General features: G+C 42.4%; 1 protein-coding gene across 1 annotated transcript in view; it reads left to right on the top strand.

The window, feature by feature from the left end:
* The first annotated feature begins 15384 nt into the window (after positions 1-15384).
* ADAM12 (ADAM metallopeptidase domain 12) overlaps positions 15385-17095 on the top strand; it is a 278563-nt gene continuing 276852 nt past the window's right edge. Inside the window, exons 1-3 of the mRNA XM_056850479.1 lie at positions 15385-15395; positions 15995-16092; positions 16244-16377. Coding sequence (XP_056706457.1) covers positions 15385-15395; positions 15995-16092; positions 16244-16377 — 243 coding nt within the window. The remainder of the gene's footprint in view (positions 15396-15994; positions 16093-16243; positions 16378-17095) is intronic.

The raw sequence follows: 17095 nt of genomic DNA, 5'->3' as shown, positions 1-17095 counted from the left end.
GAGGGGCTCCTCAGAAATTTAGGGTGGCCCAAGCACCCCTGGGCACCCCCTAACAAATCAATTTCTGAGCAGTGTACAGAGTTCATAGTAGCAATCTTGTTCTCACTTCAAACTCATATCCTATAAGTGAGTACAAGCATATTTTGAGGCAATTCAGAACAGTGCCCATAGCCATTACTCCAAAGAAAACCCACAGTTATGCCACCTAGAATTCTATATATCTTGTTTTCTTAGCACACTTCTTTAAAACTCCACTTTAAAAACACAGATATTCAGAACAAATTATTAATAAAATCACATAATTAAGTTTATGGGAAATGACTGCATTCCTGGGCATAGTTAATTTCTGCTCTTTGGATTCAACTTGTAAAACACATTTGGCTTCAACACATGCTCTTCAGTTAGCTGAAATACAACTTTAACTTTTAATTAACAGTGCAAACTGTTTGTTTACATTTTTAAAATTGCAATAAAATTAAATATTCACCTAATCCCCTATTACTCCTTCTCCTGCTCCCACAAGTATCCTCTCCTGCCATATCCCACCTAACGACCCCAATTTCACTTTCTCTGCCCCACCCAAATAGTTGGCATGTGTTGACATGATTAGTGGCAAACCGTTACAGATTGCCTCATCGAAGTACAACTTTCTTGTTAAAATGTAACAGTTCAACCCTGTACTTAAATGACACTGAATGTGTTTGTTTTAATTGATGTTCTTTGAATGAACTTGTTAGCTATGACATTAAGATTAATTTCCGGAGAGATCTATTTATGTCCAGGAAGAAGAGCCATGTGATTGAGCCTTGCCTGTCTCATGCTTGATATGGGTTTTTTTTCTTGCTTATTTCGCATATCTGGAATTTTTTTGGGTCCATTAAACCCTATGGGAAATCTTTGCAGGGCTCTGGGGTGTGTAATTTGCAGTGTAGCTGCAGGTGACTCTCCTTACAAGAACCTCCAAATTTTGTGAAGATTGAGTTAGTGGAGGAAAGTTGGGTGCCCGTAGAATTGGACCCCCGACCCAATTGTCACCTAACTTGGGGGTTCTTCTAAGAAGATGCATCAGCAGTTGCACTGCAAATTTGATGGCTCTACCTTAACACCCCCTGAGCCCCGGCAAGTTTTCCCATTAACTAACATAGAAGCCGTCTCCTTTAACTTTTAAAGGGAATGGTTCCATGTTTCCCTATGGTAAATCTTTCCGGATGTCTGGAGGGGTGGGCTGTGTTTCACACACAAATACATACTAGCAAACAGGAACAAAGCCCCAAAGAATCATGGAAACTGTAATATGAGACAACAGGAAGGTGGGGCTGTCCTGTGCTTCAGCTGCCAATGTAACTGAGTCCCTCAGGTGAGTTTGTCAATATTGCTTGGTACTGGTTTCCCGAGGGGGGGGCTCAACCCCCCCCAGCCAAATCCAGGAGGGCCTGAACCACTCAGCCTCCCCAAAGTTTACATCTATGGCAACAGAGCGAGCACATGGTGGCTTCCCTGCACTTGCCCCAGTCCTCCATGGCCACCATTTTCTTCTGTGCCATTTTAAAAACATAGTAGTTAACATATCACTGTAGTGATACGTTTCTTGGAGCAGATTCTCAGGAGAGGTGGTATAGAAATTTTCTAAATAAATGTCAGTTACAGAGATTATTATTATTATTATTATTATTATTATTTTAAAACAATCTCCAGAGGTGGGAAGAGCATGGTGACAGCAGGGTACTGAGACAAAGAGAATTGTGCAGAAATGGACGGGACCTGAAAAATCCATACCTTCTAATCCACACTGGCGCAAACATGTTTTGATTGCAATCTTTCAAAAAAGATGATCCCAAAACAAGTTTAGGAAATATCACAGCAAATGTGGGTGGCTGTGGTGGAAGGAGCATAAATGGACAACGTTGTGCAGGGAAAAGACCGCTCTGGTTTCAGAGCCCTAGCAGACCCAACAGCTGCATGGAAGCGGCTTGGGATGGAATCCCATTTCTAGCAGGTAGTTTGAGTTTATTCTTGGCATTGACATCAAGGCATACCTTTGCAAGTTCTTCATTTTCACTTTTTACTGAAGGGATCAATAAAAAGCTTGGTATCTGAATGCTAAACGACTGCTTTTGCTACATTGGAATAGAGATTTGTATTCTTATGAAGATTGTATAAAAACGGTATGAACTAGAAGCATGCCGAACACTTTTCAGTATGCCACGCATTGCCCCCACACAATAGAGCTGTCTTGCTCTTTAGATATGGTGCAGGAGCATCTGATTTTTCTTCTCTGTCCCTCTTAAATGAGGTTGTTGTTCAGCACAACTATGTCATTCAAGAGTAGAAGTGGTGGTATTTCCTTAAGTGAGAGGGCTAGTTGAATCAGACCATTTAAATGCAAGGATTAGGACAATGATCAGTTTATGAATCTGGATTTTGAAAATATGTTTCCACTATGAACTGGGGTGTCAGAGTGTGTAGTTAAGTTTCCTCTTTCTGAGGGAGGCCTCATCTTGAGTTTGTTTACTTGGCATCTTCTGGACATCTCAGCAGGGATTAGCACTGACATTTTATCCTGATTGCTTAGCTCTTTAATATTGGTATTAGTTTTCTTTATTATAGTTATGTCTTTTCAGATTCTTTATTCTATTTTTTCCCAGTGGTTCCAATGGGAAACACATTTTTACTGTAAGTGGTTTCCTATCCAAGTGGGATAAAGTTCTCAAGAATTACACCTTTTGCCTTTCTACCAAATTTCAGGTACACTTGGGGTGTGTGTGAGCAAGACCCAGCTTTAGAGGCAATTAAAATCCTCAGTTGCACAGAGAGCCATGAATTCATATTTTGGGGGTTTCTTCCTTTGCCAGATCTTTAAGTGGATTGGGGGTGGGGGTAGAAGTAAACCTTTCACCGTCCCCTTTACTTTGCTGTATTCTGTTGAATCCAGTGTTTTCCTAGGCAGGCTGACTTCTGACAGCCATTAAGAAAAATGCTGCAAGCACCAGAGTAAGGCATTGAAGGGTGTAGCTTCTCTTACCATGTATTTCATTTATATATATACAGGCAAAGAAAGTAGAGGAGAGGGTGTGTTTTAATAGAGATAGATAGATAGATGGATAGATGGATAGATGGATAGATGGATAGATGGATAGATGGATAGATGGATAGATACCCTCTCCTCTACTGTCTTTGCCTGTGAAAGGGAAGTTCTGTCATTTTACCCAACTGGAACTAATAGCAGTTGGGCAAGGGAGCAGTTTGTGTTGTTACCCAAATTAGATTGTTTCTCCTTTTGGTTGGGGAATTAGCTGGGGAAACTATATTTTGCAAGAGGTAAGGGTCACCAGGATCTTTTACCCTTTGTATACAGAGATCAAATCCCTGTGAAAATCCCTGTGAAAGTACCTTTAAAACACACATATAGCAAAACACACAAAACCCGATACACTCAAGAACTAGGAAGTAAAAGATAGGAGGGGTTGGACATAAGGATATGAGGTTCCCAGGGGAAAGTATCATTACATATCAGAGGTGTGACATCCAAAATGGCAGCTGCAGGAAGGGAAAGAGAACAAGGCCCACAAGCAAACAAGTGGAGATGCGCTCGGGGTTCAACACACACCTTGCCATTGTGAGAGGGGAGATATTTATACCCAATATGTATTCTGGGGGCACTATGACTTCACCAGTGACCAAACATTAATGGTGGACAAAAGCTTGATTGCTCCTTGATTAGTTTAATAGTTGGATAAGAAAGAAAAGGAGGCGAGACAGATCAGAAAGAATGCCTGGGTACTCTGGATTAAGTACCCGTAAGTATTTGCTGTAGATATCTAGATGAGGGGAGATGTCTTGGGAAATGTTTTTCAGGAAGGAGGGGATGACTCAGAGGGGCTTGGTTCCTGGCTATTTTGCAACTTAATGGGTTTGTTTTGGACATCTGTATGTGCTAAGGATTCCAGGTTTCCTGAATGGGGTTTAATTATTAGAATTTTTGAGGAGTTTCTGCTATCAGCTGCATAGATGGTCTGCAGAGAGTGCCCTGACCTGGATGGCCCAGGCTAGCCTGATCTCGTCAGATCTCAGAAGCTAAGCAGGGTCAGCCCTGGCTAGTATTTGGATGGGAGACCACCAAGGAATACCAGGGCTGCTGTGCAGAGGAAGGCACTGGCAAACCACCTCTGTTAGTCTCTTGCCATGAAAACCCCAAAAGGGGTCGCCATAAGTCGGCTGTGACTTGAAGGCACTTTACACAGACAGAGAGAGAGAGAGTGTTAACACATATGCTAAGGAGGATGTTTTCCTTCTCATTATTCTCCAGGTTACACTTGACATCGGGCCTGGGGGGGAGAGAGGCAGACAAGCCTGAACTTGCCGAACGCCTCTGGAGTTAGTCACAAGGGTTGCCAGGTCCCTGTTCACCACCGGCGGGAGGTTTTGGGGCAGAGTCTGAGGAGGGTGGGGTTTGGGGAGGGGAGGGGCTTCAATGCCATTGAGTCCAATTGCCAAAACAGCCATTTTCTCCAGGTGAACTGATCTCTATTGGCTGGAGATTAGTTGTAATAGCAGGAGATCTCCAGCTAGTACCTGGAGGTTGGCAACCTTGTTAGACACAAAGATGATTGCCAGAAAACTTCCATTTTGTCTCGGGAACATGGCAGTGCCTTCTCCTTGTGGGTTCACTCCAGTCCTGTACACCTCGCAGAGTGTACCAGTCAGCCTAGGGCACCATGGTAGGGTAATAGTATGGGGTGGAGAGAGGCATAGTTGCTTACTGCTTTCCTGTGTGGTGAAAAACTTGATATCCTAAATCAATATTTTGGTCCTGCATGAAGAGATGATCTGATCCTTCCTTGTCAATGATCTTTCACATTTTGTCTGGCTTGGTGTTTGTGGGAGCGAAGCCTTAGCCTCTCCCTCTAGCCTCACCACTCTCCCTATGCAGCTTTGTTTACCTGCCAGCAAGGGCACAGAAACCATTTGCTTCTGTCAGCCCCTGCATGGATGACCAGTTTTTGAGGGAGGGGGCAAAGCCCAGATGTCTGCCTCTCTTTATAGAGATACCATGAGGCACAAAGGCATGAGGAACTATTAGGAATCATAGTTCCCAAGCCTCCTGGATATCCCGGGAACCATGTCACCCAGTGTAATATGGCAAGTGTCTCAGCTGCTGATGAACCGGGTGAGGGGCCCATTCTTTGGTTAGCCCACACTGCTGCTATCCTCATCATTGCAGCAAGTAAACTGAAGAATAAACTGAAGTGGGAAAAGGAAGTCTTCTCTGGTTCAGATGCACCAAATCCAAGTCAGAGAAGATTTCTGGAGGCTGCTGCCTAGCCTTGCTTTGCTAGTGAAGATAATGAGTTCTTGAAGCTTGTTCTTTGAGCCTATGAAGTGCAAATTTGGATGGCATCATTTCATCTTCTGAATGTTTGCTGATCATGTTTGCAAATTTAAGATGTTAGAGTAAGTGAAAGGCTTTTTGTTTTGGAATGAATGATTGCATAAGAAAGTACTAAGAATGCTTTAGCAAGCCTGCTGCCATTCTGTGCTTTGTGCATCTGGTTATTTTCCACTGTAAAATGTATTTTTCCTAGTCTTGTAAGGGTTTCCTTTCGGCAACAGTCTCAGTATATCCCATACACTTCTCTTTATCTCTTACCGTCTCAAATGCAAGGGTTGTTTGACTTCCATTCCCCATCAATGCATGATTGGCATTTCTGTACTTTAGAATGGTATCCATGTCCTTTGGAATAGTGTCCTCTGAACCTAACAGGCCCTAGGTATTTCTTCCAGTGTTGTCTATTACGTCCACCCTGTAAACAGAATGTGTATGAACGGTCTTACCTATTCATCTGGCTTGCTGGATCAATAAACTGAAAATGGCCATGAAATACTGGTACTTCCTATGGGAAGTTATTATTTTTATTTTTTCTCAAAATACGTAATAATTTTATTATTTATTTTGTTTTAAGTCAAACATGCTTGACCAAAACAGTATACCTGGGTTCTAGTGCAAAGGACAGGAGCCAGTGTGGTGTAGTGGTTAAGAGAGGCGGACTCCAATCTGGATAACCGGGTTTGATTACCCACTCCTCCACATAAAGCCTGCTGGGTGACCTTGGGCCAGTCACAGTTCTCTCAGAACTCTCTCATCCCACAGAGAGGCAGGCAATGGCAAACCACTTCTGAACGTCACTTGCCTTGAAAACCCTACGGGGTCGCTATTAGTCAGCTGTGATTTGACTGTGCCCCCCCCCCACATACAGCAAAGGATGTGACCAATTGCCAGAGACTTCATGGCTATGTGTAAATTATTAGGCCATTGGGGTTGTATTACTTCTGTAAATAAGTTCCAGTGGTTGATGCGAAGGTCATAGGGAAACCAACAAGGGCTGTCTTATAGCCAGGGTTGCCAGGTCCCTCTTTTCAACCGGCGGGAGATTTTGGGGGCGGAGCCTGAAGAGGGCAGGGTTTGGGGAGGGGAGGGACTTCAATGCCATAGAGTTCAATTGCCAAAGCGGCCATTTTTCTCCAGGTGAACTGATCTCTATTGGCTGGAGATCAGTTGAATTAGCAGGAGATCTGCTGCTACTACCTGGCAGTTGGCAACCCTACTTATAGGTCTATTGGAGATGGTCATGCGTTGTAAGTAGGCAGAAGTAATGGAGAGTGACTGTTTGAAGGCAAAGGTAGAAGCTCACTCTCCTGCATCTTCCTGTATACTTACGGCCCATTTTCTATTTTTCTTCAGGAAAGAAAACCACCATCATCATGGATTCAGCCATATTTTTAAAAAAATCTTTTGTATCTCAAATATATAGGACATAATTAGCATTCGACGTACAACCTAGCTTGAAATGTGTAGGCTCTTTACCTTCTTCCTGAGCATCTATCTACATTCTCCTTTTTATTGAGCTGTCATGAATTTTTACTATCTGACTTTATGTCTCTGTCCAGCTGACGCACCTTCCTCTGTCTATATCTCTTTATGCAGTTCAGCTTCACGGCCTTCATTTCGTACTGGCACACTTCCCTGCCTCGTATAAATACCGTTGCTCTCAAATGTCCTGTTAGCATTTGCTTTTTAGTTTATGCTTTTTAGGTTATTCCTAAAAGTGTCACTGTCAGGATGACCTATTTAAGTGGTGGCGTCTTTATTTTTTATTTTTTCCGCCTAGTTAACTTTCTATTTCTGAAAATGTTTACTGTGTGGGTTATATATCATTTTGCCACAGGAGGCCCAATTCTTCTGGTCTGCAAACAGGAAATGGGACTCTACTGCAGCTCAAACTGGATACATTGCCTGACAAGGGGGACAAAGCTGGTTGCTCTAGTTGCTTGGCAAGCCCCATTCTTTCGTTATGGCTAGGGTTGCCTGACGTGGGAATTTTCTTTCCCACCCTTTTGTTCTTTGTGTATGGACTTCTCTGCCTGCCTACTTACCCAAGCAAAGCCAGAGAATGTGATAGGAAACACTGACCATATACTCTTAGACCACACACACATGTAACAGTAAAGCAAATAGGTTTATTTGAACTTACAAAGAGTTACAAGGCAAAGAGAAGAATAATACTCGACAGATTTAACAAAGCCCCACTCACAATTTGACAGACAAACAAACAACAGAGCCGCTCTGAGTCATTCCAAAGAAGAGACAGAGTGGTCTCTCCCTGGGAAGGACAAAGGGCTGGCATCTTGGAGGCTCTTTTATAGGCTGGTCCGTTGACAGAGGGTCCCAACCTGACACTTCCCTTGCAATTCTTTAGGAAGGGTTTTCTGCAAATTATGGCTTAATCTTGTTTGGAAATATCCTGTTCTCAAACAAGTTACTCCGTTTCAGAGTCTCTGACACTGTTTGTTCGTCACCCTGTGTAGATAAACAAATCCCTTCATTCGTAAGCAGAAATCTTGCTGCCTGTCTAAATGGCCTTGCTATCCTTGAACATAATTTCAGGCACCTAATGTGCTTTGGTTAATCAACTCCTAAATGCAATCTCCGTTACCCTCTAAGGTCAGGAGCCTAGTGGAAAAGCTGAGGTCAGCTAGCTTCATGTGGACTCTAAACTACAGGTTATAATATATTAAGGCATAAAAAGTGGTTCTTCTTAAACCAAACTATATATTTAATATAAAAATTCTCACCACATTGCCAAACTTCAGGTACTAGCTGAAGATCTCCTGCTATTACAACTGATCTCCAGCCGATAGAGATGAGTTCACCTGGAGAAAATGGCCACTTTGGCAAATTGGACTCTATGGCATTGAAGTCCCTCCCCAAACCCCACTCTCAGGCCCCACCCCAAAAACCTCCCACCGGTGGTGAAGAGGGACCTGGCAACCCTAGTTTCGCAGCTACATAAGAGTTGATCTATTCATTGAACATCACAGCATAATGTGCCTTGTTTCCGCAAGTTATATACAATATGAGCTTTTATATCTGCAAATTTTTAGGATCAATAGGTAGGGCTGCCAGCCTCCAGGTGGTGCCTGAAGGTCTCTCGCTATTACAACTGATCTCCAGGCGACAGAGATCAGTTCCCCTGGAGAAAATGGCCGTGTTGGCAATTGGACTCTATGGCACTGAAGTCCCTCCCTTCTAAACACCCCCCTCCTCAGGCTCCACCCCTAAAATCTCCAGGCATTTCCTAACCCAGAGCTGGCAACTCTACCAATAGGTTTCAAAAAGGGAATTGCTGCTGTAGAAATTTATTTCCCTGATTAAGAAATCATGTGTGTTACCAGTAAACTGTAGAGATAAAATATGCAGTAGAGTCACGTTAAACATTTCCTTTTGGTGGCTTGTGTTTTTTGGTGGTTGTGCTTGGTGCATGGCTGGGCAGACGACAAGAATCATCTGGAGCCCCTATCATGGCCTCTGAGTCCTTGGTGTGAAGCGACATCTGCTCTCAACATATTGTGGTCAGAATTATTTGTGTTTGGAGACTGATGCATATGAAGGGATTTCCTGTGGGTATTTGAACTGTAGTAGATTATTTTCTTGAGCCTTCCAGCACTATCAATCTATAACAAACGCATGGTAATATGGATTATTTCATTTCAAGTGTATAATATCTCTTCTTTCAAGTCATTGGCTAAAAAAATTAGAAATTCTGGACACAAGGCTCTATTAATTTTTTTTTAAATCATTAATAAATATCTTCTTGACACAGCTTTTAAAAAGATTTGGTGCTGATCAAACAGAAATTCCCGCTGAACCTTTTTTATAGTTCTATGAGCAATTAAAAGAACCAAGTCGAATGCCGTTGCACAGCTAATCAGAGTGTGTTTAGTGGAATCCAGCAAGGAGTGGGGCTGAAATAGTGGGAAAGTAGGAATTCTGCCACATTTGCAGCCCTGCTGTTTCAGCTTGAAAATCCATGTTTTGTTTTCACTTCTGCCTTGCACAAATCAAATCCATGCATCTTTCACTTCATGTTTCCTTGCACTTCCCCTTTAAATTTAAAACAAAATGGGCAAAATAAAACAGCTCAGAGCATTCAGTAAACAGTACCTTTATTGGCATTAACAATAGAAAAAGGCTCAGAGCATTCAAAAACCTAAAGGAAAAAGAAAATGACATGTTTGTGTGTTCCTCGTGAGAATGCATGTGGTTGTAGATGAGGCAGGAAAGACGAGCCATTTATGAGTGAATCTTCTGTGATCTCTACAGCTGTTATTTCAGACATAACAGCTGGTTTTTGACATTACTCATCATGAGTCTTGGAAACTAATGGCTGATGCACTTGTTTCCACATTAAAGCAAATTAATAGAACATCTATATGATAAATGCTCCCTGGAATGGGTTCTCTCTGTTGGTCACCACCACACTTTTCATGACATGGAGAGCAGTGGTGTGGAGACTTGCTATAGGATGGCAGCAACGTATGTTGTAAGCTCTATGAGATATTACATTGAATATTTGCCATGCAGATGCTGTTTGCATCAGCTCCTGTGTAGAGGGTGCGATATCTAAAGTGGGCTCTTAGCTAGAACCCCAAGCTGGCTTTTGTCAGAGTTTGTACAATTATCATACCTCACTCTTGTTTCATCATAGGCTGACTTTCACACATAGCAAATCTAGCCCCTTTCTTGTTGATTGACCTTAGCATACGTATTACACATGAAGTGGGCCATGAAGTGGCCAATTCATGCATTATTTTCTATGCAGGTTATGTCTGGGTCCTCCATTCTGTCTTTCAGTCAGACTTGAGTTGCAGGTTTTTTTTACATTACCATGCATGTGATGTCCAATTCAGGCCGGGACCACTATGCACAGGGAGAAGTGGCTTAAAAAAAACCCCAATGTGGGTTTCTCCAGTTGGGCAAATAGCATCTCCCTGGGGCCTTTTCAGGTCAGCAAAACAGCCAATAGTTCCAATCCAAATTGAGGGTCATCTGCAACTCACATCTGACAGAGTAGGACATCCAGACGACCTGCATAGGCCATAATATGCTGAAATGAGTTATCTCAGCTTTGTAAATTCTGGTTTGTTAAAGAAGCTGATTCCTCCTAATGATTGTCTTTGACATATCCATGTTTAGCTTTAAAGAACTATTAGTAATTGGCAAGTTCTCCCCAAGTTCTTCCTTTTTTTTCTTTGAAGGCATATCTGGTAATCCATCAGTGAAAAAAATCTAAAGAGAAGAATATTTTGCTATTTCTGTTTCTCCCCCCCCCCCAAAAAAAAAACTTTGTGGAGTTTTCATTGATGCAAGCATTATGAATCTTGTAAAATAGCTGGAGTGAAAATGAAGTCATTTCATTTCGATTGGTTGTAACTGCTCTAATGAGCTGAGAAGAAATCTTCAGCAGAGCCCAACATTTCTCATTTCACAGCGACAAACTCCACTTTCTTTCACAGGAAGTTATTTATCAGGTTTCACTTTTCATGATAGAACAAAGTATTGTCCAGGTGACATCAAAAGTGAAACCTGATAAATAACTTCCTATGAAAGAAAGTGGAGTAACTTTAGTATCTAAGTCCAAGAGCAACTTTAATGGTTTGCAGCTGAAAATTCCCAAATGTTTATAACACTATTCTAGTGGAGTAGCGGGATTGTTTTTTCCTGACTTGTATAAAACAGGTGACATTTTCTTGAGGGCTCATGGCTGATGTGGCATTATATGGATACTCTGTCAATCCATGCTGGTGGTTTCATGGGGGTCATATAAAGAAATCCCTCTGCTTTGGAGAGATTATATGGAAACTAGTAGTGGACGCATTCCTTGACCTGATTGATTCCACTGTATTGTTGTATGTTCCTCTCTTTCCCGAGCCAGGCAAAGTTCCATGAACAGCACTTTCCAGGTTTGGCTTTCCCTGGATGAAAGAGAGAGCACTCTGGGGGACTGCAATATTTTGCTGGATATACCGTAGGGTTGCCAACCTTCAGGTACTAGCTGGAAATCTCCTGCGATTACAACTGATCTCCAGCCAATAGAAATCAGTTCACCTGGAGAAAATGGCCACTTTGGCAACTGGACTCTATGGCATTGAAGTCCCTCCCCTCCCTGAACCCCGCCCTCAGGCTCCGCCCCAGAAACCCCCCACTGGTGGCGATGAGGGACCTGGCCGACCCCAATATACCAACATATATAAAAGTAGAGCACACATCCCCTCACATATCAGGTTATCAGTGAGTAGGGTTGCCAACTGCCAGGCAGTAGCAGGAGATCTCCTTCTAATTCAACTGATCTCCAGCCGATAGAGATCGGATCACCTGAAGAAAAATGGCCGCTTTGGCAATTGAACTCTATGGCATTGAAGTCCCTCCCCAAACCACGCCCTCTTCAGGCTCCGCCCCAAAAACCTCCCGCTGGTAGCAAAGAGGGACCTGGCAACCCTACCAGTGAGAGATCCTGTAGCCAAGGAGCATCATCTTTCAGTGAATCCACAGCTCTGTCTTCTCTTCCAAATCAAAATGCTATATTTTCCTTCATACCTGCTTCTTAAACTGAAAGCCAGGAGTAGTAACAGCATTGGTATGGCATCTTTTTATTAAGAACAAACTAAAATATCAAAAACAAGTGAGCAAACTTTCAAGTGCCCCAGAACTCATGATCAGGTTAGCTGGTAAGCACAAAACAACAACAACAACAAAGGGATGAAGGGAAATAGACGTTTCAGGGCATGGTTGAAAAGCTACTAGTCTTCCATTTGTAGACGGAATACAGAATGTGTTGGATGTGGGAACAATGGGAACTTTAATGATTCCATATATGAGGGGCTTCTCCATTATGCTCTAAAACATCTTTTCTCCCCTTCCTTCTTCCCTTCTAATTTGTGTTGTGAATGGCCACCTGATTATGAGTTCTGGGGGAACTTGGAAGCTTTCTTATTATTTTATGATATTTGAAATTTTCTATATAACAGAATATTGTATTGCTGGAAATTTTTGTATGGACCAGTATTGGTAACTACAACCAAACCATTTATTCTTGTTAAAAAAGATCAGGCAACTATTCCTGTGATTAGTTTAACAAAGAAGTAGTCATTAAGCAGCTGCAACAGTAAATCAGTTAAAGGTAACACTCTGGTAGACAAAGGAGGAGTTGGAGTTGGTTTTTATAAACTGACTTTCTCTACCACTTAAGGAAGCATCAAACTAGCTTACAATCACCTTCCCTTCCCCACCCTGTGAGGTAGGTGGGGCTGAGAGAGCTCTGAGAGCTGTGACTAGCCCAAGGTGACCCAGCTTGCTTCACGTGGAGAAGTGGGGAAACCAACCTGGTTCACGAGATTAGCGTCCACCGCTTATATGGAGGAATGGGGAATCAAACCCGGTTGTCCAGATTAAAGTCCACCACTCCAAACCACTGTTCTTAACCACTACACCACACTGGCTCTAGAGGACCTGCTTAGTATAGTACTGTCCCCTAGGTCCAACTCAGCCATGCCCCTTAGCCAAGGTAGCTCTGCACTATTTTTTTCCTTTTACTTTGAAACAACGTTTTGGTTCCAGATGCCACTTAATCCCTTAAATCCAGAGATAACTGATTAGGACAGCTTGGATCTTCTGTTACTCCAATAAGAATAATAGGGTGGCATGGGAGAACTTGATACCATGATACTGCCCAGATTTGATTTTATGGTTTAGGTGCTTAGGAACAGCCTTGAAGTGTAATTCTTCCAGCAAATGTAATCAGTAGGAAAGATTTTGGATTTAATTGGGATTAAACATTATTGCTTGACAGGGGTTCCCAAAATTCAGCAGGGTTTGGTAGCCAAGCGTGTTCTATTATCCAACTGTATAGTCCAATATCACTACCTGTAATTATATGGTAATGTCTAGTTTAATTGGACCTTATAATAATTAGATGGGAGAAACATTTCTTTCTGCTGGAAAAATACATAAAAATCACATAAAACAACTCTGGCCAAATGCCCACCAGCGGGAGGTTTTGGGGGTGAAGCCTGAGGAGGGTGGGGTTTGGGGAGGGGAGGGACTTCAATGCCATAGAGTGTAATTGCCAAAGCGGCCATTTTCTCCAGGTGAACTGATCTCTATCAGATGGAGATCAGTTGTAATGGCAGGAGATCACCAGCTAGTACCTGGAGGTTGGCAACCATAATGCTCACCTTGGGCTAGTGGGCAAGTGGATTTGTAGAATGCTGTTGCAAGGTATTGAAAAGGATTTCTTTTTTTAAAAAATTATGAAGAGTGGATACAAAGAACTTGGCATATCTTCTACATGATTTAAAATGACACATTCGATCAAATTCTGGAGATGAAAATTCCAAAAGGAGTCCATTGTAAACAACTGTATTCAATTTAATAGCATGAACAGAACGCATAATATTTCATAAGCTCCAAAGCTGACACTTTTTATCATTTTTTATGTAATTGACTGATTGCAATCTTGTGTGCACTTAGGAGTAAGTCCCACTGAGCTCAGTGGAATTTACTTCTGGGGAAAAGAGTCCTGGGCTGTGCCTTGTAAGACCTTGCAAATTGTAACCTGATTTGCGTACAAAACACTAACATACATAGTATGTAACTGCAGTCCAGCCCCACATCTAGAACACATTCAATGGGAAACTATTCAGTACATGTCTAATTGTTTAATTTAAAAACCAGTATGATCTAAAAGTGATGTGGCTGGCCATGCTCAGTAACTTGGGATCCACAGAAATTCTGTCTCCTGACCTCTTACATTTGATAACTGTTCCTCTGGTAGATACAATCTCATTAATGTGATTAGCAAATTGGGATTAAAGTTCAGAAACCACTTGCTAGGAGATGCTGCCTTTGACTGGCTTTGTTGACACTGCAATATTAATCAAAGTAATCTGAATCTGCAGTATGCTCAGCACGAGCTTAGTTAGGGTTTATGTCTTCTCTCTTTGAGATGATTCTTTCACTGATGTGCATCTTGGACACCTAGGGATCTTAAATACTTTGCAACTTGCATGATCTGGATAAGAGCTTGAAACCACTGAGATAATTGAGAATTAAATCTGCTGTTGAACAATATTCTACTTGTTAAATGGAGCACGGTTGTAAATTTCTGCTCAGAGAAGGATAAGATATTAGTTTGAAGTAGTATTATCAAGGGAATGATTAAAAATTGTCTGGATTAATATTATTAAATCCTTTGTTCAATGTAAATATGGAAGCTCCAGTAATGTGAGCTTATTTATTGTGCTTACCCACAGAAGGCAAGACTTTGCAGGAAAAGAGAACATAGGTGGAAATTTCCTATTCATCGATATTTTGGGGGGTATGGCCATAATAAAATGTAATGTGTTGATTGACCCGCAGTCTACATTCTCATGTTTGCTGGGAAGCAACGTGAAGACTTGGTGTTACATGTGTAAAGGGGGTTCTCTGCCTCCCAAAGCCACACTGGCTATTTTCTCTTTGTGACCACAGTAGGCATGGAACAGTGGCTATACCCCCCTTCCATTTTCATGTCCTCAGAGTGCCCCATGGAACTAGGGTTGCCAACCTCCAGGTACAAGCTGGAGATCTCCTGCTATTACAACTGATCTCCAGCCAACAGAGATCAGTTCGCCTGGAGAAAATGGCTGCTTTGGTGATTGGACTCTATGGCATTGAAGTCCCTCCCCTCTCCAAATCCCACCCTCCTCAGGCTCCACCCCAAATACCTCCCACCAGTGGCGAAGAGGGACCTGGCAACCCTACATGGAACAGTTATTGACTCCCTTGTGTAACTTATGTTTAGCCGTGTAAGTAACAAGATTTTTACAAGACAGCTAATAGCGGCTCCATGGGGCAGCTTGAGTATGCAAAAACAGTGCCCGGGGTGTGTGGGGGCTACAACACCTTTCCTCTTCATGCTCTGACAGGAAGAGATCCAGTGCGCATCTAGGAAGAACAATACTCCCCACACGCATGTGAGACAATGTCCTTGTGCTGTTTCCCCAACAAACATGGGGACTGGGTAATGTAAACCTGTGTCGGGGCTGTACCACTTCCGATCTCAAATGTCCTTTGACTGGATGTTCCCCAATGATAAAACAAAAGTCCATGCGTTAGGGTTGCCAGGTCCCTCATAGCAACCGGCAGGAGGTTTTTGGGGTGGAGCCTGAGGCTGGTGGCGTTTGGGGAGGGGAGGGACTTCAATGCCATAGAGTACAATTGCCAAAGCGGCCATTTTCTCCAAGTGAATTGATCTCTTATCGGCTGGAGATTAGTTGTAATAGTAGGAGATCTCCAGCTAGTACCTGGAGGCTGGCAACCCTACCATGCACATAGAAACCTGGATATGAGGGGAAAGGCTCGCTGTCTCAGATATAAAATTTTCAGTGTGTTGGAAGCTCTGTATTCATGCCAACACTTACCTATAATTTTGAGGCGGTATACTCCAGGCAGAGTTTTAGTATGCCTGTGAAACACACACAAAAAAATAGTGTTATCTAATGAGTATTGGAACTGAGTGGGATTATCTAGGCCCAAGTAGTCCCTGGATCATAGTTCAAGAAGCACCGGCTTAGAACAATGTGAAGACGCACTTTCCATTATCTGTGCCTTCCTTTCAAGTCAGCCTTCTTACTTCCTTCCATATGCTGACGTTGTTGCTTTTATCCCTGAAGTGGGACCAATAGAAAAAGATCTACTGTATGAATGTCTTTACCTGGGTATTGTCACCTCTTTAAATGCTTCCCATTGACTTAAATGGAAAGTTGCATTATCTCATCACATCTTCAGCTTATTTTGGTTAACAATGCTCTGCATTGTGTATTCTGTCCTTTTAATAATATTATGCCTTTTTTAACATTTCAACCCTAGGAGAAGATGCAAATAGTAAACTGGAATTCTATAAGAAGCAGATTTTGAAGAATAAGCGACAGCACTATGACATAGTAATCCCTTATCTTCTGAATGGTGAACAGTGGAAACCAATGAAGATTTTTTATTCACAGGTTAGTTTTAATTTTTTTCTAACTGTTTTTTTCTAACTTACATAGTCTATTTATTGGATGCCTTCTCCCCAAAGAAACCCGAAGCTGCATACAACATTAACAGGAAAGCCCAACAGGGAAAAAATACAATATAAATAAATAGGGTTGCCAGCTCTGGGTTGGTAAATACCGGGTGAAGTCCAAGGAGGGCAGAGTTTGGAGAAGGGAGGGACTTCAATGCCATAGAGCCCAATTGCCAAAGTGGCCATTTTCTCCAGGGGAACTGATTTCTGTCACCTGGAGATCAGTTGTAATAGCGGCAGACTTCCAGTCACCACCTGGAGGTTGGCAACCCTATAAATAAATCAAACATAAAGTAAACCAATCATAAATTGGGTTGGCCTTGAATCCAGTAATCCAACTCAGTCAAGGCACAAGCCACAGGCTGAGGCCAAGTGCCAAGAGGCCTTTGGGGTGTGTCTCTGGCCATGCCCAACTTTATATCTGGAAGAGCAGAGGGGGAAACACACAGGTTAGGTGTTGTAGCTTGCAGCAATGCTAACAATCACTTAGAACCCACCTTACTGTGCGGTCATCATGTATATCTATTATATCATATGTGCGTGTTTATACACACACACGCACACAAACTCAGATGTTGCTGTGTGGACTTAATTTTGGCCATTTCTCAGATATCACAATTAGGGATAGTATGTAGAGTTGCCACCCTTGAGGTACT

Source organism: Euleptes europaea, chromosome 5 (genome assembly GCF_029931775.1).
Source record: "Euleptes europaea isolate rEulEur1 chromosome 5, rEulEur1.hap1, whole genome shotgun sequence".
Classification (NCBI taxonomy): domain Eukaryota; kingdom Metazoa; phylum Chordata; class Lepidosauria; order Squamata; family Sphaerodactylidae; genus Euleptes; species Euleptes europaea.
Note: the sequence above shows the minus strand (reverse complement) of the source record. Positions and strands in the feature narration are given on the sequence as shown.